The sequence below is a fragment of the Melopsittacus undulatus genome, chromosome 7, assembly GCF_012275295.1.
Source record: "Melopsittacus undulatus isolate bMelUnd1 chromosome 7, bMelUnd1.mat.Z, whole genome shotgun sequence".
NCBI classification, from domain to species: domain Eukaryota; kingdom Metazoa; phylum Chordata; class Aves; order Psittaciformes; family Psittaculidae; genus Melopsittacus; species Melopsittacus undulatus.
The window spans coordinates 25,999,009-26,021,116 of record NC_047533.1 but is presented as its reverse complement, the minus strand read 5'-3'; the positions used below and the strand labels follow the sequence as shown (position 1 = coordinate 26,021,116).

At 40.4% G+C, this 22,108-nt stretch overlaps 1 protein-coding gene across 2 annotated transcripts in view; it reads left to right on the top strand.

Moving 5' to 3' along the window:
* The first annotated feature begins 1,217 nt into the window (after positions 1–1,217).
* The window catches only part of KCTD8 (potassium channel tetramerization domain containing 8), a 95,040-nt gene continuing 74,149 nt past the window's right edge, over positions 1,218–22,108 (top strand). Inside the window, exons 1-2 of one of the 2 annotated variants that reach the window (XM_034064911.1) lie at positions 1,224–2,061; positions 13,824–13,836. In XM_034064911.1, the coding sequence (XP_033920802.1) occupies positions 1,263–2,061; positions 13,824–13,836 (812 nt within the window). In that variant the 5' untranslated portion in view covers positions 1,224–1,262. Of the gene's footprint in view, positions 2,062–13,823; positions 13,837–22,108 lie in introns of both variants that reach the window. The other variant, XM_013129052.3, reaches the window with a different exon arrangement.

The following is a 22,108-nucleotide window of genomic DNA, read 5'->3' as shown; positions in this document are numbered from 1 at the left end:
CTCAGGTTTAGGCCTCTCTTTTTGTTGGCATGAGCAATTGCACACCTCTCATCTGACACATGTGCACAAGTCTGTGCTCCGATACATTCCAGCAGCAAAGCCTGAAAGTACAATCATCAGAAATCTGGATGTAGGTTAGCTGTGGCTCTGCCTAAAAATAATACAAATTTTAAAAAATTACTGCTTAAACAGAGTACAAATTTAGTTGCTTTACGGCCAAGAATCCAGACGCTAATGTGTTCCAAATCAAAATCTATATCTGACATCTGGATCCTAATGGCAGCTGACTTTTTCTGCTCTGAATCACCCCAATTCCACCGTCAAACTAGAGTGCACATTAAGCTTCTCTCAAAATCAAGATCTCAGTGTGCTGTGCCCCAGCAAAGCAGTAGGACATCAAACGCAGCATTTGTGTCCCACCAAGGCAAGAGGGTACATTTGTATCATCAGCACAGTAAATGCGGTTTTCTTTTGTGTCCTCAATTAAATTCCCTCCCCCCCCCCCCCCACCCCAACGGTAAGAGTATGCTCATATATGGAAGATGGTGAAAAATGCTATCATGTGCGTCTAGAAGAACACTACTTTTGGAAGGACGAACATCATTCTTCACTCTAGCACCCTGCGAGTGCCAACCGGAGTGACAGTGTAAGGGAGGCAGACGGATCTGGGGGAGGCTGGAAGGTTTTCAGGCGGAAAACAAATAAAAAAGCCAAAGCGAACCAAAAAAGCCATCCAGCCGAGGAGGGGGGAGGAGCCGGGGTAGGGGCTTGGCTCTTCCCTGGGCCGGGCCTGGCAGCGCTTCTCCAAACGGCAGCCGGCTCTGGCGGCCGCTCGGCCGTGAGCCCAGCGCGGTTGCAGGTCCCCGCGGCTCCACCGCCGGGCGGAGCGCGGGTAGGGGCAAGGGCAGAGCTCGGGGCGGGGCGGGTCGCGCCTGGCCGGGCCGTGCCAGCCCACAGCGCAGCTCAGCCCGTCCCGCGACCGGGGCAGCGAGGGGGCGCAGGGGGGCAGGTGAGGGCTGGCGCCGAGCAGCGCGGCCGCTCCGGAGGGCGGCGGGAGCAGCGGCTCCGTCCAGGCGCTTCCGGGCTCGGCGGTGGAAGGAGGAGAAGGAGGAGGGGAAGGAGGGGAGGGAAGAGAGGGGTGGGGTGGGTAGAGGGGAGGGAGGGAGGCCGGCTTTTTTAGGAGGGAGACCCTCCTTCGCGGCCGCCCGCTCGCAGCCATGGCTTTGAAGGAGGCGGGCGGCAGCATCCTGCCCATCAGCGACATGGTGTCGGGGCCGTCGGGCTCGCCGTTCCCCGAGGTGGTGGAGCTGAACGTGGGGGGCCAGGTGTACGTGACGAGGCACTCCACACTGCTCAGCGTCCCGGACAGCACGCTGGCCACCATGTTCTCCCCGTGCCGGGGCGGCCCGGCGGCAGCCCGCCAGCTGCCCAGGGACAGCCGAGCGCGCTTCTTCATCGACCGCGACGGCTTCCTCTTCAGGTACGTGCTGGATTACCTGCGGGACAAGCAGCTGGCGCTGCCCGAGCACTTCCCCGAGAAGGAGCGGCTCCTGCGGGAGGCCGAGTACTTCCAGCTGGGCGACCTGGTGAAGCTGCTGTCGCCCAAGGTCACCAAGCAGAGCTCGCTCAACGACGAGGGCTGCCAGAGCGACCTGGAGGACAGCAATTCACAGGGCAGCAGCGACCGGCTGCAGCGGGCGGCGCTGGACAAGCGCTCAGGCTTCCTCACCGTGGGCTACCGCGGCTCCTACACCACGGTGCGGGACAACCAGGCGGACGCCAAGTTCCGCCGCGTCGCCCGCATCATGGTGTGCGGCAGGATCGCCCTGGCCAAGGAGGTCTTCGGGGAGACCCTTAACGAGAGCCGCGACCCCGATCGCCCCCCCGAGAAGTACACCTCCCGCTTCTACCTCAAATTCACCTACCTAGAGCAAGCCTTCGACCGGCTCTCCGAGGCGGGCTTCCACATGGTGGCTTGCAACTCCACCGGCACCGCCGCATTCATCAACCAGTACAGAGAAGACAAGATCTGGAGCAGCTACACCGAGTACATCTTCTTTAGTAAGTGCCGCCCGCGCCCCGGCCCCGCGAGGGTGCACTGTAATGTGCAGTTAAAAGTGCACCCTCACCCCTACACTCCGACCCTTGCTGTCCTAAAGCAACATGTAGCCCAAGAGGAACTGGAGCTGCCCCCTCTCCACCCTCATTCGGTGCTGCCACCGCCACAGTTCACATTCTATTCCATGCGCTGGGGAGCGGGAGGGACAGGGCTGCCTACTGCCCCGTCTGGAGCGCGGCGGGGGACCAGCTTCTCCCGCGCATTGAAGCAGCGGGAGCTGCGCCCACCTTTTGGTGCGTGTGCCAAGGGAAGAACCGTCCGCCTGCACTACCTGGCCCTTGTCGGGCTCTGCGTGGGGACGTCGCGCCGGTGCCGGGTCGGGGGCCTGCGGCAGCGGGGGGTCCCATTCCTGTGGGCGGGCGCAGTGCTGGCCCCGCGGTGGAGGGTTGCGGCGCTCCCACCCAGGGAGGCAGTGGGGAGACTGGAACGGCGGAGCCCCGAGCGGGGAAGGGTTTTAATATTTTATGGTTGCTTTTACTTCCCGAGTGAGCGCACTGCGCCTGGGCACGGTCTCTGTGAGGCAAGGGGCAGCCAGGGCACGGCCAGCTTCCCGAGGAGCAAGAAACGGCGTGGTTCCAACATGGGGGGAAAGGGGGAACAATGGAAAAAAGAAAATAAACCACTCCGTGGCCGGTACACAGCTCCTAAGCAACTTCGCTGGTTGACTGGGGGTTAGGCTTTAAGGTTTCAGATCACTTGCAAATAGGAAAATCAAGCAAGAACGAATGAGTTTAGATCTGGCAAAGTATGTAGTGCTATGTAGGGCACTGGCTGGGCAGTGGTTTCGAATAATGGAACCGCAGCTGGATGGAGAACACCAGCCCCTATCTGAGATTTGTCTTTGAAAGGCACAGGCAGGCTTGAACGTAACAGATATTTTTGAGAGCCAGCTGAGCCTATGGAAGAGTGAGTTGTACTCCATTCGCTTCTTTCTTCTGCCTCTGTGTGGTCTCACGCTCCCTGAGCGCAGGACGGATGCTCTGGTAGAGCATCCGCCTGCTGCTGTGGTGAGGTGGGAGATACAGCCTCTAACTAATTTCATCAGCAGGGCAGCTAAACAGAAGCAACCTGTTTAGTGTCTAAAACTGAACCTAAGCATGGTATTTAATAAAGGATAGAAAAGTGAAAGGGTTTCTAGTTGGGGGAGAAATTAATTAAATAATTTACACTACTGTATATGGTGTGGGTGGTGACCAGCCTTTGCTGAGCAGATTTAAGTGCTTAAAAATCAATCTTCACACTATATTAAATGAGTTTTTGAAGATTAATTGCATAACTTATTGTCAATCATATTTCATTACGATATGTAGAAGTTGAGTTGTAGAGGAGCTTTACAATCTACAGGGTGGAATTTCATCAAGTATTTTACATGATTATTAAATCTTCTTCTTGAGAAAAATAGTCATAATGATTTTCTAAATAGTAGAAGTTCCTTCTTCATATCAAGACTGTGAACACTTGGTTCTGTTTGCTCAGAAATAGATACGTAGGTGCATAATTATTTGTGTGCATTTGTGATGCTTATAATGCTTTAGGTTATATTTTGCATGTGGTTGCTTTATAGAACAGTGCTGTAATTCATACCAGTCTTCCAAATTAATCCCTGGTGTAATACCACTGATTTGTGTGGAATAATGCCAGGGATGAATTTGATGCTCTACATCATGATTTTTGTTTTGATTTTCAGTCTTCCAAGTTACAATGTTATGATAACTAAAAGTTATTGCTTAAATCAGTACACTTAACCTTTCTTTTTTCTTTTCTTTTTGTTTAATGTTTTTTGGGTGTGTATGTTTTGGTTTTTTTACTTCTGAGTGCAAAAATGGCGGAGATAAAAGTAGGCTGAAAAGATGGGGAGCATATTTTAATTTTGGCTGCTTGTTATGTGTTTAGCAATCTTTTTTGTTTAACAATTTTTTACATGTTCATATGAGTAGATATATTTTTCTGAAACATAGCAATATGGAGACAAATCACCAAAATGAGAAGAGAAACAAGCAAAAAACAATGCCTGAAGTAATGCTTTAGTTTTGTTTGCTTTTTCGTTTTTAAATGTCCAATTGATGATGACTGTTGATAGAGCATTAAGTGCCCTGGATGCATTGGGTGCTTGCTGTTACTTTGCCTGACTGCTGCACAAAAATTCATCAAAGGGAGAGCAAACCTTGGAAGCCTGCATCAGGGGTGAGAAGAGTGGTCAGGCTTACTGGCTGCAGGCTCTCCAACAGCATTAGCCTGGATTGTATTCTTTCCTCGCACATAAACAGACCTTAATATACAGAGAAGAGCAATCACTTTTCAATTTGTTCCTTGCCACATGTCCCCATGAACCCCAGTTTTGTTTGGGAGGTTGCTGATTTCAGGAGCTCTCATGGGGAATGTCCAGCTCTGGACTGTGCCTTACAGGGAAAATTATCAAGACAAAAAACTTCAGGGAGCTTGTTCTGGTTTTGGCCAGCACCTGAGACTTAATTTAGTGCTAGCAGAGAAGAAACCTAGTGTTATGTTCTGCTGGAAAAGCTCTAGCTGTGTTTGCATTTGCTATTCACAGCATGAGCATCTGCAACCAGCAACTGTATTAGTTGTTGGTCTGTACCTCTATAGCAATTACACAAACTTCTCTTTCACCCATTCTTCTCAGGACTTGTGTTCAACTCTGTAGCAAAGTGTTTGGAAAAATACATTAGGATATATATGTTCCACCCATTTCCTTAGGTCCTGAGTAGCTGAGTATGTTTCTTAGAGCTGCTAAGGCATATTTGGTGGCCAAAGGTTTAATCTATGGTTTGTGGAACAGATTTCAGGTTGAGGTCTTTTTCTAGGATATCTCAAACTTCAGTAAGTATTTTGAGTTGAAATGATGATATATCACTTAAAAAAAAAAAAGAAAAAGAAAAAGAAATTATATTATTAAACCTTCAGGCAGATTAAATTTATCTTGGATGTTACATATATATTTAATTACTCTTTGAGTTCCTTAATATCTAGGGAAGGATTAGTTGTTGCAAACTAATTCTGATTGAAGAACCGGAGGTCATTTGAAACTGCTTACCAGGAAATAATGCTTCAGCCTTTGGCAGCATGTCCTGACAAGTACAGAGACAGACTTTCCTCTTACTATGCATAATTCCTACAAAAAAAAACATTAGGTTCTTTGCCCCCAGTGGTGTGCAGGCTGTCATGTATACAGTGACAACTTCATTTGTCTACACAGTTACTACACAGCCAGAATTCAACCTGCACCTAGTATTGGTGGATTAGTTCTGAAAAGTGCTCACAGATCTGTTCCATGTGTCCATTATAAATCCTGTTTTTTAATAATTAATAAAAGGAGTAAATTCTTATGTGTTAGTGAAAAGGGTCTACTGAGTATATCATAATCTTTTCCTTATTTCCCCCCTGCCCCTTGATAGCTTGGCTCCTAGATATTGAAGCTATCACCTTAGTATTCATGAAGATGATCTGGGTCAGTTAACATGACATGCAATGCATATGCAGTTTGGGAAAGAGGCTTAAACTCTTGTGCTGCCATAGAGACCACTGATTAATTACCTATTGGAGCACTGTAGGTGATGGCCTTCACCAAAGTTGCTTCTAGCTGGAGACAGGAGACCAGGAGGCAGGAGACCTTGCTTCACAAGGCTGTAGGCAATGTAACATACCTTCTGTTAGCTGGTCTTCTTTGTGAGGAGAAAGCATAATTTACATTTTCAAGCTTGTTTGTTTGTGTTTGTGGGGTTTTTTTTTTTGAGGTTCACTGTATCTCTCAGTACTGTTGTGTAATGTAGCGTTGCTGTGCATGCTATTACTATTTTTTTCTTCTGCAGAATCTAATTGGTCTTAATGGATTTTACGTTTAACATCTGCTATGCAATCTGACTTATGGGTGTTGAGAGCATCGTGCTTAGCTGGAAGCTCTCTGTGCTGAACTGACATGTTTATTGTAAGAAAAATGCAGCAATATTTCATGCAAAAATTTTTGGCTTGCATTCTGTTTTGACATTCCTGTATCACATGTGACAATATCTTTTTCCTTGTCTCTTACTTCAGTTTTTAACAGGTGACATTTGCATGAATTTATGGTGCTTATTTTCCACTTGAAGTCACAGCAGTCTGAGATTATATGGGTTGCTGTGGAAATTGTCATAAGCAAGTGATAATAATTCTGTAATCAGTGGGGAATAAGCAGTTGGAAGCAATTCACTTTTAGGAAACAATATGGAATTTTGAGAAAACCCCCAAACTCGCAAAACCACAGCACCAAACCCCCTAAAAAACTCATCCACAACAAAACCTGGCTGACAGTTGAAACATGGGGAACAAACATGTTCGCAAAATACTTTGAAGTGTTAGTTGCTCTGTGAATGCTAAATTCAGCTCATCATTCTTGATGCAAGTGAGGGGTTGGTGGGTCAGCAGATAAACTGCTCTTCTGAGGGCAGAGTGGTATGAAAGCCACCCTGCATGTGGCTTCTGTGACCATGCCAAATCGCTCTCCATCCATCATGTTGTAGTGCAAGCTGACATGAAGAATTAAATCAGTATCACAAGCATGACATAGGAAAGTTTCGTATTTCTGACAGTCTCAAGATCTAGGAATGCTATTTCTGGTAGGAGTACTGAGCAAAGCCCTTTAAAGAGAGACTCTGTAGGCAGTTCTGGCCCTGTGACTTCGGAAAACTGACATAAAAGTTAAGGGTTTTCTGCTTTGTGATTCCAGATGAACTTTAATAAAGTTTAAAAATAAATAAATAATAGACCACTTTTTATGTTGTATTTTTTTCCAAAATATATGTCCCTGAATGTAAAGGGATGAATCAAAGTGTACAGTCATAAATTACTAATATGAGAATATCTCTCTTGTGCCATCACTTGACACAGCATATGCTAATCTAGACTTCTGAAACTGGTGTTCTCATTTTAGTCATAATTTCAACCAAGAAAATTCATTTGAGAATGATTTTAATATGTGAGATTAAAAAGCAGTTTCAACAAATTCATCCTTTTAATAAATAAATAAGGAAACCAACCTGCATTCCTCTACAGTGAGAAACTGTGCCAGGAACCTTTTAATTTTTCTTAACGCTTCAGTAGAAATACACAAGATTCAATGCAAAGATTTGTGATCAAATTTTAATCACTATATCCAATTCCTGGTCTTGTTACAATAAAATATTTTTTTTTGGTACTTTAGAGCCACTTTGATATTTGGATCTGAGGACTGGAGCTGTTGTGGAGTATTTTAAAAGTAAAATTAGAGATTAACTGACAAAATCAACTATCCTGGATGTTGCCAGGATCAATACTAGATAAGCAATAAGCACCTTGATACAAGCAGCTGATATTTATGATGCTGGGAAATGGAAACACGCTGAATTTTGATATTATCCTGGACTTGCACTTCTTGTGGATTACATGGGAACAGTGATGGTGTTGAAGAAGCTGACTTTGCTGGATGTGTAATATTTTGCAGGAAAACTGCTTCTTGGTGTCAGATCATTTTATACATTTTTGAGGATTTATGACAGTAGTTGCAAGGAAATGTTTACTTTTCCACAGTAGTATGAACAAATCATATTTTATTTTGTTCTTTATTGTCAACATGAACTTCTAGTTATCTGCTGTTTGAGTGAAGAATTTATGTGTACAAAAGTTTTCTGTATAATATTGTGCCAGGCACATGATTTAAAATTAAAACATTGCTGCTAATAAAATACATTTTTCAATATACTTGATTTTTCAACGTGATATGGCTGGTATTTCACTGCTTTTTTTTTTCCTTTGCAGAAAATACCCCATTTGTTACACTGTGATGGGAATTTGTGTGGCGAACAAAAATTCTCTAAGCATTACACCAAGAGAGAGTTCATAGATTCTCACATTATCCTCTTTCTGCCATAGTTCCACATTTAAACATGGATTTCCAGAAAAGAAAAACTGCTCAGGCAGCTCTTGTAGATGTCAGAAGTAGTATGCTATAGGTATGAGAAGTGGCAGAAAGAAACACTCTCTTCTTGGTCCAGATGAGCATCAGTATGACCTGAACAAAGTGACCAGAAATAATTGGTCATGTTTGTGTGTGTTACCAGTGAAATCTTTGGTTAGCCAGATACCTAGATGGGCACAGAAGGTGTGTAAGGTGGTGTTCAGCCATCTCATGCTTCTGGGATCCTGGGCTACTTGAGACTTGTGTGGTACCTATGACACTCAGAAACACTTTAGCATTGCCCTCCATTGTCTCAACAACTAGGCAAATCCTGGGTGTCACTGCAGGAGAAAGCAATAGCACAGCACAGATTTACCCTCTGATTTTCTGTCTCCAGTTTTAGATTACTTTATTGACAGAGTCATGCAGGAAGTCTGCACAGAGTTAAGTTGACCAAGGTTATGTTTGCAGGGCTTTTCCATGCCACGAACTGGTTATTTGGTTGGTGCTTATTTCATAGAATCTCAGAATGGTTTGGGTTGGAAGGGACCTTAAGCATCACCTAGTTCCAACCACCCTCCCCCTCCAAGGGCTGGGACACCTTCCATTAGACCATATTGCTTAAAGACCTGTTGACTTGGTGTAACTGTTGAAAAAAGCAGGACTCACTATACCAGCTAACATCCTAAACTGGGATGTTACTTTTTTATCCAAGGATGATTTTATTTCATTTTTGCCTAAAAGATCCTTATTTCTTAAGGCAGGTAGAATACTAATGGCACTCAAATTGTGGCTCTCCTATAAACTGAGCCACTGGTAAGTCCAGTGGAAAATCCTTAAAAAAAATGACCAGGCAAATTTCATTTTGCTTTAGGAAATTAAATGCTTCATGATGGATTTTCCAGGGAGGCTGCTTACTCTAGCTTGATAAAACTGCATGTTCTTTTTGAGAAAAGTTATGCTCTAGTTAAAACTGTTAGGACAAAAAGGTGCTATGTCTAAAATTAAATTAGCATTCTCAACAGAGTTTAAGTATTACATGATTTTTATTTTTATGCAGGATAATTCAGTTTATTTATTTATTTAGGACCTGAATGGAATTAATTGAATAAACAGTGACTAACAGTGTGTGAAGCTTGCACTCATGTCCCATTCACATCTGTAAGATAGACCTTCACTGAGACTGAAGCAGCAAGTGTCTTGGTGTAGTCTTTCATGCAGAAGTGAAATTGAAACTACGTAAGTGATTATTTGCTTTCATAACTGTTTCTAGTACAAATAATTTTGGCAGTGGTAAGCAATGATGTTTTTACATTTTCATGGCACTTTTATAAATTAATGACATTCCATTTTGGTTGCATTTTAGCAAATTGTGGTAACAAAACTTGTAATATTTCTTACATTTTGACAGTTTAGCTTCAGAAGACATTTAAATTAAAGAATGCATCTTACTGCAAGGTGTCACTCTATTTATATCATCACATCTAAATATTTTGAGGACTTCACCACACATGTAAAAATCAGAGTGGTGTTAATGAGTTTTATGTTTCTAGCAACAAGATGAATACAGTGTTTTAAAAATGTTTATGCAAATATTACTTCTCTTGTATGGAATGGCTTCTATTTTGATACTGTCTTCCCCAAAGTTTCTCAAAAAGGATTTAAAGGTAGGGAACAATGTGTTTACCCATTGGGGGTAATTTACCCTGTGGGGCCTGCATGGCTGTAAGCTGTGTCAGTACTGCTTTCAGTTACAGGTGGTGCACCAATTCCTTCATCAGTGCTTTGCAGATGAGAGTAGTAGGGTCAGAATTCAGTTGTTCCCTTTCTCATTGCACCCTATATGCCTGACCACTATGATGGGGCTTTGAGCAAAGCTCCAAGCAAAGGAGGTGCTACTGCCTCTGGGGGTTGCCACTGCCTCTGGGCTGTGTGCGCCTCAGGTGTGCTTTCCACTGCTTGTGTCATGTACACTTGCCTAACTTGTTTTCTGTTCCAGTGACATGCACTTAGCAAATAAAGAAAACTAGAGTGGTTTATAGAATAATAAGTAAAAAAATACTTCTTTTGAAGTGAATACTACAACATTAAAAAAAAATACAGTGCCTCAATCTAGATACAGCAACTCAATTACAAGTGCAAGTACACATGGTGATGATAGCTAATACATTGAAGTAGATACACTGCACATGTCTGTGGGGGGAAGGAGTGGGCTGAGAAACTGAAGAGAGAAATCAACACCATCATTAACTTTTATTAATAAAATAAAATATTCCAGGTATTCACTTAGCATACATTCAGTTGTATTACACTTAATACATACAGGGATGTTCTCTTTGCATTACCAGAAAGATATGATTCAGAAATTGAATCTGTCAGTATATTTTATTTTTTATATGAACAAACAACAATAACCTTCAGATGCATTTTTATATTTTCTCTTTTATCCTCACTGGGATTTACCATTTAGTACTATTAACAAATATTCCCATAGAGAGACAAGTTGGTGTTCAGGGACTTTTGTCACACTTTGTTGTAAACAGCCTCCTGCAACTTGAGTTAATAGTAAAATCGTTTTATATTGTATTGAAGGTAGATGTTTAGAAGTTCCTGTAAGGCCTACAACAATTTCTGTGTATTCCATTGAAGTTATTGAAAGTGTGCTGTGATTCCACATGAATTTTATCAGTGAATATTTTATATATGTCTCAGGTACCTACCTGTGAAGCTGTTTATAGTTGTTTAATAATAGGATGGAGAAAGGCCCAGGATTGCATTTATACATGATTATATATAATTTCATATGTTTCATGACAGTTTAATTACACTGGGTTTTTTTTTTCTGCCTGTTACTCAAATCCCAATTAAAACCACCATTCCTGCAAAGCTGTGAGAGTAATGACAAATGTTTATTTTGTGTGTTCAGAAGTATTCTCAAAACTTCTGGTTGTTAATCCAAGGTTCTTTAATTCTTATTGGAACTCACAAAATAATATGAAAATCAACTACAAAACTGTTAGAAGACAGATAAGTCAGTAAAAGAGAGTGCCAACAATTTAATCAGTGTAATGTGTAGATAATATAGTGGAGAAAGACTAAAACTAAACAGTATTTTAGTAGTTTTTCCTAATAAACACATTTTCTTTCCCTTTCTTCCCACAGTCAGTCATTTATGTCCAGTTGCTTCTCAGTATTGTTCTTTCCAGACAGCTGTTAACTGTTTCTGTTGTTAGTGCCCATTGTGGCTTCTGAGCTGATCTGAAACAAGGAGAGGCATGGCTACTCTTGCCGCATAGTTTTGTCACTTTCCAGTATTTGGGAATATAAATATCATTCGTATCATCCTTCTAAATATACCAATATACAGCCTTATAAAAGTGTGATCAACATTGCTGAAGCTATGTGAACTTCAGAAAAGAAACCGAAACCAAAATAATTCAGCTGTTTATGATACAAGATAGAATGAGACTGATGTTCAAGTCGGGTTCCGCTTAGCCTCTCTTACTTCCAAAATTCTGGCTTCAAAACCCACACCTGCTTTTCTGAGGGGCATATCCATTCAAAGTACCACTTCTTCAGAGCAGAAACTGTCAGCATCTGCATGGGTAGATAACCTAACCAGAGTTACATAAAGAATATAACTAAGACCACTGTAATTTTCAATCCTTCATGGAATTTTGACTTTCCCAGAAGCCATAGACTTTAATTTTCTCTGTTAGCAGTCCCTCAGAAAGATGTGCGTATTTGCCTGTTTTTTGGGTGTCATAGTTTGCAAACATAAATTTCTGATCTTCATGCCATTGGTTTGTCTTTGGGGATACAAATGAATGTAATGTTAATATAATATACATACTAGAAATAAATATAGTGTTTCTAAATATTGTAGACAGAGATAAACAAAGTCTATGTGTTTTTGCTTCCCAAAAAAACCATCTGGAGTAACAGATAGGATATCCTTTGGCTTCAAAATAATCCTGTAATTCTTTAGGACAGAAGGGACAAACTTTTCAGAAATATTTCTGTTAGTGTGTGATAATTTTGAGCACTACTTAAGTTTTTGAAGTTCTGCCTCATAACCTGCTTTTTCTTATGACTTCTAGTTGCTTAGTAGCCCAGCCTCTAGTCATAACAACACCCACATTTTCATTCCTGTCCTTTATTTACTTTTTCCACCTGCAGCTGAAGTAGTTTGGTGTCTAAATTGGTGGAATTATGCCCCTAAATAATTGCATCTGTGATGACATTTAATTACAGGAAGAAGAATGCGCTCACAGTAGAGATTATGTTAAATGCTCTCTGTCTAATCAGATCCCTGGTGACTGACTTCTGGCAGTGTTTTCTTCCTAAATCCTGTTGCTGTCAATGCGATGAATAAAAGCTGTGCAGCTTATGCAAGTCCATGTCTTCAGAAGATTGCTTTCCTTTTCTGATTTGTGGGTCTGATACAGACTAAAGAGAAAGGCTGAACATCATTCACCCCTGCCAAAAACACATGTGGACCTCATGGTGCTCTTTGTTGGCTTGTGGCTGGTCAGGACAGGGCTATGGGGATCTAGAGACTGGCTCTGCTGTGGCCTTGGGGACTGCTTGTGGCCTTGGGGCCCTGGGAAGGGAGCAGGGGGGCAGGATGGGGCCCTGGGAGGGGTTGAGAGAGACATTACAGCTTGGTAGTGTCCCCTTGGGGCCTGGTGCTGTCGTGGCCATGTCTGTTTTCTGTGAATACCTTTTCTCAAGGGCATGTAGTGATAGGACAAGGGGGAATGGCTTTAAACTGAAAGAGGGTAGATTTAGATTAGATATAAGGAAGCTCTTTACTGTGAGGGTGCTGAGGCACTGGAGTAGGTTGCCCAAAGAAGTGGTAAGTCTGCCATCCCTGGCAGTTTTCAAGGCCAGGTTGGATGGGGCTTTGAGCAACCTGGTCTAGTGGAAGCAGGTTGGAACTGAATGAGCTTTGTTTGAGGTCCCTTCAACCCAAACCATTCTGTGATACTGTGAAATAAGTCAAGTGCTGCATCATCCAAGGGCCTGTGACCAGGTGCCATCATCACAGGTCTGCTTCAGGGCCTCAAAATACTAGAGCAATGATTCAGGGTGGGGTTTATTACAATTTCACTAACTTTTTATATCATAAAATGCGTAAGAAATAACTCCTTTAATTATGTCTGTGTAGGAAAAGAAGGCAGTTCTTGGTCAAAGACGCCACTAAAACAAGTGTAGTATCTTACCTATACTCAGTGGTGTGGCACACTGTGTTTCTGCAACCATACTGCTGAAGCTGCAGACATTTAATAGTAAACTTTAATTCAGTATGCTTAATCTGAATATTCTTTACATTTGTCTGCAAAATGTGGAATGAAAAAAGCACCTGTTTTAAGTCATTGCTAACTGAAGAAAAACATACTGGAAGAAATGAATTGCTTTTTAGAGTATGCAGAAATATTTTGTTTAGATTTAATATGAATGATTTGACTGTATGCAAACCCTTCCATATTGTCACATGTATAAAATGTACAGAGGAGTTTGGGGGGTTGCTTGGCTGCACTTTTTGAAACAGTAAAAATGCTCTGAAGTTTAAGAAGATACACTGGGTTTTTAAAAAATATTTTAATGCATGTTTCTGGAATCAGGCTTATTCTCTGCCAGTGAGGAGCCTAGAGTAGTGAGGCTACCAGAAAAAAACAGTTATCATTTTTAATGAACCATGCAACAAATCACATTTGAGAATGAGTCTATAATTTACCTCCAAATCAACGCTAGCAATCATGAATATATTTGCAGGAAATCCAGCCAAGTTCAGTAAAAACTTCCATCTACACTTGTGGGTTCTGCTCAAGCAGCAGGGGTAGACAAATTTAAATTTAGGCTGCTCGTTTGGAAAATTTAGTTCTTACCACCTCTGTAACTGGCAATAAACCGTACTTGTCTCTTCTCTTCCTAATCCTGTGGTTATGTTAGAGGTTTAACAATACAGAAATTGACATTGCACCAAAGTTCACCTTCATTTCTAGCAGTGGTTATCTCTCAGGCATTAATTTGCTCAGTTTATAACAGTGAAAGCAATAGAGGTAAAAGCTATTTACTGTGTTATCAAGCGGTCATATAGCAAGAGCATTGCAAGTTACTATACAATTACTGCTGCTTTGGAGCGGGTTGAAATAATTTTTATTCAAGAAGGTATGTGTGTTAGACTGTGGATCAGTAAATTAAGGCTATTAAACATTACATGTGCTAGCTATATAAAACTCTCAGATTTCAAGCTTCTTAATAGATTTATAAGTTCCTTGATAAAAGGAAAAACATTTTCCCCATTAAGGCAGTCAGGTGTTGGGACAAGCTGTGCAGTGATGCTGTGCATGTGCATCCTTGGAGGCTTTCAGGGCTCGTCTGAATCAAGTAGCCTGGTCTGACCTCGTAACTGACCACACTGTTGAGCAGGAGGTTGGACCAGAGACCTAAGTTATCCAGTGATTCTCTTCTCTGATGTGATTTAAGTTGGTATTGGCTATTTGAAATCACGTCTCAGGAAAGGAAGAGTAAACTGCTTCCAGTAGGTGCTATAGAGCTGTAAATTGTGATTACTCTAAAAATCACAAGCTTTAAAGCCTTAACTTTATGTTACTTTGTTACTTACTTCTGTGTGTCTTACTTGTAGTCAGAATTGGAAGAAATGTTTCAGGAGGAAGTTTCTTAGAGGACTTTCTGGCCCAAATTCAAAATCATTGAATGTTAAATAGGCCACAGTTGAGAAAGTATCTAAAACAAATGTTCAGAATGAATGTTGGATAGCACTATGATTATTGATCATACGTTGCTTGAAGAAAGAAATCTCAAGAATTTAGCAAATCACCATTGTTTTAGTATCTAACCATTTTAATTGTCACTCTTTAGATGGATTCTGGTGCGATCTATCACAAAGGTGACAGATCACCTTGTATTTCTTTGGGGTTTTCTCCATTTTGATATTGTTGAGTTCCTTTTATGTGACTATTTTTTTTGAGTTTTCAGCCTCCATGTTTTCCCTTACCATGGCTTGAATCAATTTACGTAGCAACTGCAAAAATGCCCAGTGGTAATTTTTAGGTAGCTTGGAAGTATAAAAAAAGAAATAAATCATAAAGCAAACATAAACAATGCTGAATTACTTTTCAGCAATACATTGCTGAATGAATGCATAGTGTAATAGCAATATAGTTAATTATTAGGATATTTAAACAATTTGGTTGTCTCTTTTCCTTCTTGAAATTTTAATGTAAGAATGGAGCATGGGGCACTAATAACTAGAATTGTACAAAAAATGTTAAATGTTCCTCTTGCCTTTCCCACATTAATGAAAAGATTGCTGAAGTGATATGTCTGGAATTTTTTTTGCTGTTAAATATTGCTTATGACAACAAACTAAACCAGAAATATTGCTGGTATGGATTGACACCTAATAGATAAGTGTATGTATATAGTCATAGAGAAGAAGCATAATAAAAAGATCTTCAGACAGGTCTTATGTCAGTTGTAGGTTGTCAAAACACTTGATGTCAATGAAATTATGTCAGTATGCCTGGTAATGTGTTTCCTTCTCTAAAGTTACCCTCCTGGGAAGGGAACGTGTTGTTAAGGTACAGAATATTTTCACTGCATCCATAGTGATAGAGGGGATTGGGCAGATTGGTACTGATACCTTTGTTATGAGCTCACCTACATCCACTTAGAGAAGGTTTAGATATCTTCTTGATGGTGTTAGCTAGTTTGTGTCCACATTAAATAAGATACAAAACTTATGTGACACTGTATTCAAAACGCTGTGGCTTGGCTGTATTTTGCTTCTGAGAGAGAGATGAAGATGGGTCCCTTAGAGAGGGGAGGAAGGGATTCTGAGGAACAGCAACCACAGGGTTTCAACACATCCCTTCCCCATCTCCTAAGCGTGTGGTGACCTAGAAGCAGTGGATCATGGAGCATAGCTCCCTGGGGATTTGCATGGGTGGCCTCAGGACTACTTTCAGATTTTTCTCTAGACTTTAACTGTTTTTTTCACTGCTTATGTCTTATGTCATGAACTTATGTCTTATGTCACGAGCTACAAGTTTTCTTCTCAACTTTGAGGACCAAGTAATTGTTTTATAAAGGTAAAGCCTGAAATTCACATCTGATCGTGTGTATCAGGAGCATAGGATTTACTGTGCTATGTTTTCATTATCTTTTCAGTGCCCTCTGTACACCCTCATTTGTAGACTACCATTGGAACTACATTAGTAATTTAGCAACCCAATATTCCCAGATATTTCTGAAATTTAATGTATCATAATCTTAAATCTATGCATCATACATATATCTGTATGTATTTACATTTATCTATATTTAGTAATCTGAAAAGGCATTAGCTAGATTGTGACATCCTGGCTCAATGTTGTAACTGAGTCATATTATGGTGGCTTGGGAGGAACTTAAATACAGTTCTCTATCAAAAGTGTTTTTCCTTATAATGTTATTGTCAGGCTTTAAATACTTGGCAAGCTGTTTTATTTCCTTTCTTTTTTATGACATACATGAAATAAATGGTTGTACCAATGCAATTCAGAATATTGACATATCATATATAATTGTCATTATTCTGCACATTTTTTAGAAAAGCTAAAGGAATACTTCAGGGATCCATGGCATTATTAGAATGTTTAGAATGTTGAAATTGTTTGCAGTATGACTTGCAATACAAAATAATTCCTAACTTGTTTTACACAAATTAAGAACTGTTGTTTCATCTTGATTCAAAGCTTCTGGAAGCATTTGCATTCAGTTTAGTGATTTAATATGTGTATGTAAAGACCCAGAGTATATACAGTTACCACAATATAAATATTGATTTATTAATCATTTTATGCTGTCCTAAATCCTACATCAAATACATGAGAATTATGTTGTCAAGTATAAAATACTATACTAAAGTAACTCTGCCTTTTGGGTATTCTTCTTTCTGACTTCTGCTTTTTAAATAGGATTTTCCCTCCACATGTTTCTTTTTGAAGATTATGATGTTCCAGGCCTTAGTGTATAGGAAAGTAGTCTCACTGCCACATAAAGCTATTTTCTCTTTACTGTCTTGCTCTCCAGATTAGCAGTGTTTCTCCTGCATTTTTAGCAAGACAAAAATAACCATATATTTATCAGGATGCAGAATCTTGTTATATGCACTTTGAGAGTCATTGATGCAGTCTGTGTATGATGATGAAGATGATGTGGAATATCTCCACCAGCCAAATAGTATATAATGTTGTTTTCTTGTGGTTCTGGAAAGATGTAGACTCTGTTGCTCCTTGAGAACTTAAAAACCTCAATTAGCTCAGTAGTGATACAGAGATTACAAGAAATTGTAGAAATACTAAAGTTATTTATAATAACTGATTGTTGTGAGAGCTGTGCAAGTTTTGTAAAATTACCATGTCTGTGCTCTGTTGGCTCATGTCATATGTGCTTAACTTCATCTATACAAAGCTGATCCAAGCAAAACAGGTCAGATCTTTTGAATGTTCATTGAACAGTTGTAAGTAATTGTACAGGACACAACCAGCGGAAACTTGGGGCTATATGGACCGGAATGTTCTTGGAAGACAAGAGAAAATCTTCAGCTAGTATAGACACAGAGGCAAAACTCAGAAATTCCTGATTTTCTGGTCATGCAGACTGTTATGTTGCAATGCTTTCCAGATCACGTGTATTAGAGAGTAAAATCTTGAAATTGTAAATTTGCAACAAAGTATGTGGTAATTCAGAAAAATCTCTTTTCTACCAAATGATTCCTGCCATTATATACTGTAGAATTGTATTTTTAGTTTCATAAAGTTACTCCAAAGGAGGCTGCAGGGACTAAGTGCTCTGCTGAGCCTGTCTGACGTGACACAATACAATCAGTACATTGCAGTCCATCAGGTCAGGGAATTTCCTATAAAAGGGAGAGCTTTTGTGTGCTTTCATAAAGTAGAATGACTAGTGTTATGAATATGATATGTAGGCAGTATGCAAATCCTTTTCTTCTCTTTCTTAGTTATATTGATTTTCTACGCTAGATGGCAGTGCCTTAGCACTAGTGCATGAGAGGGGAATTGATTTAATTTGTCTGGGGGTGGTGGGGTGAAGAAATCCTTCTGTTTCATGTTTTCTTTCACATACATGGCTCAAAGAATTGCAGATGGGAGACTGAATTATCATTAGCCACATATGGATGGGCAAAGGAAGATGCAAATTATTTCCCCCCTTCCTTTGTACAAATGAACCAGGCTTGAATTTGCCATAGGTGAGATCAAATGGGGCTGTCTCTCTGTGCTGTTCCCAAAGAACAGTGTTCATAGAAACTTCACATGAAACGCTGTATTGAGTTAGAGCTGAGAGTGCATCCAGACTCTGAGCAGATTGCCTCACAGTTTTGAGCCATATGTTGTCTATACTGAGAAGTCAGTGAGAGAAAACACAGCTTCCTTCTCTTTCCAAGAAAACCAGGTGCTGGAGAGGTGGGGATGGAGAGCTGAGAACTGGTGGGGTACATCTGGGAATTGCTGTGTTAAAAGTTAGAAGACAGCCAGGGCATGTACATCCTGGGGTGCACTCCTGGATGGTATGTTATATGAGAGACTGGGAGTTTACTAGGTTGAAGTATTTTAGCTAACTGCAAAGTCTGTGGAACTCTGATAGTGACCACTGATCAGGATTAGAAACAAGTGGGCTCTGGAAGTGTAAATGTGGCAGTTAGAGGAGAAAGCTAAAAGCTGGAAGCTTGCAGTTGAAATTCAACCTAATTTTGAAATTAAGATACAGTGTTCAAAATTTATGGATAAGTTCCTTAAAACCACAGGTTATTAAAGCAAACAGAAAAACCATTTGTCTTTTGTTTTGTGTGTATCTGGTGTTCATATTTTCAATCTTGTGTTCACAGGCTTGGAAGAAATCCTGCACCTGATCCTGTTAAAGAAAGAATTTAAAATTGAAAAGTTCCTGTGAAAACAGGAATTTAAAAACCAGAAAATACCAGTAGGCTCTGCCGTTACAGTTGCATAACATGATCAGGAGAAATTAAATACCGTAAAAGACAAGTAACAGTAAAAAAAAAAAAAAAAGCCAGCCTGACATAGGAATGACTGATTGTATGAGAAACAGCTGAAAGGTATAGAAGAGCCTGAAGAAAAAGATGTCAGGACATGGAGGACCACAAATGAAACAACTTTATGTAAAATTCCTGAACAGTCTCTTCATCATGGATTTTGCTCAAAAAATATTGGGATTGTTTCAAGTTCCAGTCCAATTTTTACTTAACAGGAGGTAAATTTGATGCAGTACCTCTATCTTGCTCACTGGAGTTAAACATTTTAAAACCAGGAAAGCTCTTGCCTGAGGGTGCGAAGAATACTTCCATGAATACATTTACTTAAAGAAAATTTAACTAAACTTAGTATCTCCTGAGACATGGCTACATGCAGCTTCTGCCTTATTTATTCAGTTTTATTTTATTTTTTGCTACATGTCTACTGATTGAGCTGGATAAAAACAAATTGAAATACCGGAAAACAAATTTTCTCTCACTGTTTTTTTACTGAATCTGCAGCATTAGCTGAAATTTCATTAATGATGCTGGAAGGCAGGCAGGCCAAAGGAATGTTTGCCTATCTTCTACCACAACATTCACAGAAACTGAATCTTTTTGCAAAATATGCTGCTATTATTTGCTGTCATTTTTTTGCATGTCACAGAAAGTGATAGTCCTGCCTATAATTTATTACATAATTCTGCCAGAGCAGAAGACGCAGATGGCTTGCTATAAAAATGCAATGCAAATTATATTTGATAGTACCACTTAGACGATTCCTTATTAGTTAGGGGAAGCAGCAAATGGTGCTGAATTTGTCTGGAATTTGGTGCTAGAGAGTGAGCCTCATGCTTGGGGCAGTTATGTGGGAGGTAGAAGTTTCCAGTTCTTTAAATCAGAGAGAACAAGTGATTGAATATAGACGTCCCACCTCTGAGATGAATTTTCTAATCACCAGGTTAGGTTGTCAGAGAAATGCCTGTTCATTTTGCAACAATATTTTTTTTCTTTCTGAATTTTAATATAAATATCTTGAATTTGAATATAAATATCTTGCCTTGAAGGCTTTCATAAAACAGAAACTTGTTTTCCAATTAGGCTTCTTCACATCAGTAGGAAGTGTGAAGCATAGTTGTTTGAGAAAAAAAAAGAGCATTTATACAAACAATATCATGCAGAAAAATTTGAGCTTGGTGAGGACTGTTGTAGAGTTTGGAGGGCTTGTGTTAATGTTCTGTCTTGGTTGGGTTCTCTTTTATCTTGTGGTTAGATGATAAACTGGGATCTTCCCTTTGTAAAGATCTTTGGGAAGTCTGAGAAAAGGAAGTCATATGGAGAGTAAGTCAATTTCTATCAGAGTTCCAGTATTCCTGAGCACACAGTTTCACAGACTGCATGATGTACAGTATTTGGAGATATAGAAGCCTTTTGTGTACCCCAGTGCTAGAGTTTTGTTATCACTAACAAAATACCACCTTCAGAGACTCTAACCAATCTGTGTAGTATGCAGATCAACTTCCAGTTAAAAAAGAAGAAAGGTAGTCTTTTAACGTAAGTACCAAAGAAAGTTGACATCTGTATCTTAACAATAATTCGAATGTCTCATTAAAATCTGATTATCTCATCAGTAGTTCTGTGGCCATTTTTACTTTTATTAACAGCCATGACCAGCACTTCACAAAGCAATGGTAACCCTCATCTTTTTGTTCATGCAAGCCAGGAGCAGCTCGCTTCAATAGAAGATTTTTATCTTGCTTGCATGGCAGTTCTGATTAGATCTGAAGAACAAATGAATGACAGGATCCTTCAAACCACCCAACTGACTTGCCTTTACTCATATCCATGATTTAATTGTAAGCATTAGGTTTGCCTTCAAGAGTCGGGCTTTGTAAGCATAAGGACTGCCCTTGTTTGTTAAATGTTAACACTCATATTTAAAACTTTATTTCCTCAAAAAGGCAATGTTCTCTTCCAGACTATTTACTTGAGTTAACTGTGGCTGTGCTTTTGAAAAATAAAAGCAAACAAAATGCCAAGGCTGTACAGTTTGATAATCTGTCATTCATGAGGAAAACTGTCAAGGTGTTGCTTATGGGTTTGTAATACTCTTCCCCTCCCCAGTATTCTGCTTGCTTCATTCTCATTCTGAAATGTCAGCTCCACCATAGTAATGCAAGAGTTTCTACTCCTGCCTAGTTAATGTCAGCATTCCTCATTGCAGCTTTCCTACTGTCCAATTACTTATTAGTTAAGTTTTGCGCATTGCACTTGAAGATATCCTTCTGACTCATTTGACCTGGGAAATGCATCCTAACATAAATTTCATAAATTCAGTTTTGAACAGCTTTTCTTGTCATAGTTACTCTTGCAAAATATTAATTAAGCACTCCTGTTGTTCTCATAATTTTTGGATTCTTTACTTGGACCTATACAACTTAATTTCTCCTCTTGCCATCACAGAATCATAGAATGGTTTGGTTTGGAAGGGACCTTAAAGATCATCCAGTTCCAATCCCCCTACCACATGCAGGGACACCTTCCACTAGATGAGATTGCTCAAAGCCTCATCCAGCCTGGTCTTGAACAATGCCAGGGATGGGGCATCGGCTTCTCTGGGCAACCCGTTCCAGTGACTCAACACCCTCACAGTAAAAGTTTCTTCCTTACATCTAATCTAAATCTACTCTCTTTCAGTAAAGCAATTCTCTCTTGTCCTGTCCCCACATACTCTTGTAAAAAGTCCATCTCTAGCTTTCTTGTAGGCCCCCTTTAGGTACTGGATTGCTGCTGTAAGATCTCCCTTGAACCTTCTTTTCTCCAGGCTGAACAAGCCCAGCTCTCTCAGCCTGTCTTCATACGATAGGTGCTCCTGTGATCATCTTCGTGGTCCTCCCCTGGACTTGCTTGAGCAGGTCCATGTCCTGCTTATGTTGGGCGCCCCAGAGCTAAACACAGTGCTCCAGGTAGGGTCTGATAAGAGCAGAGTTAGAGAGGGAGA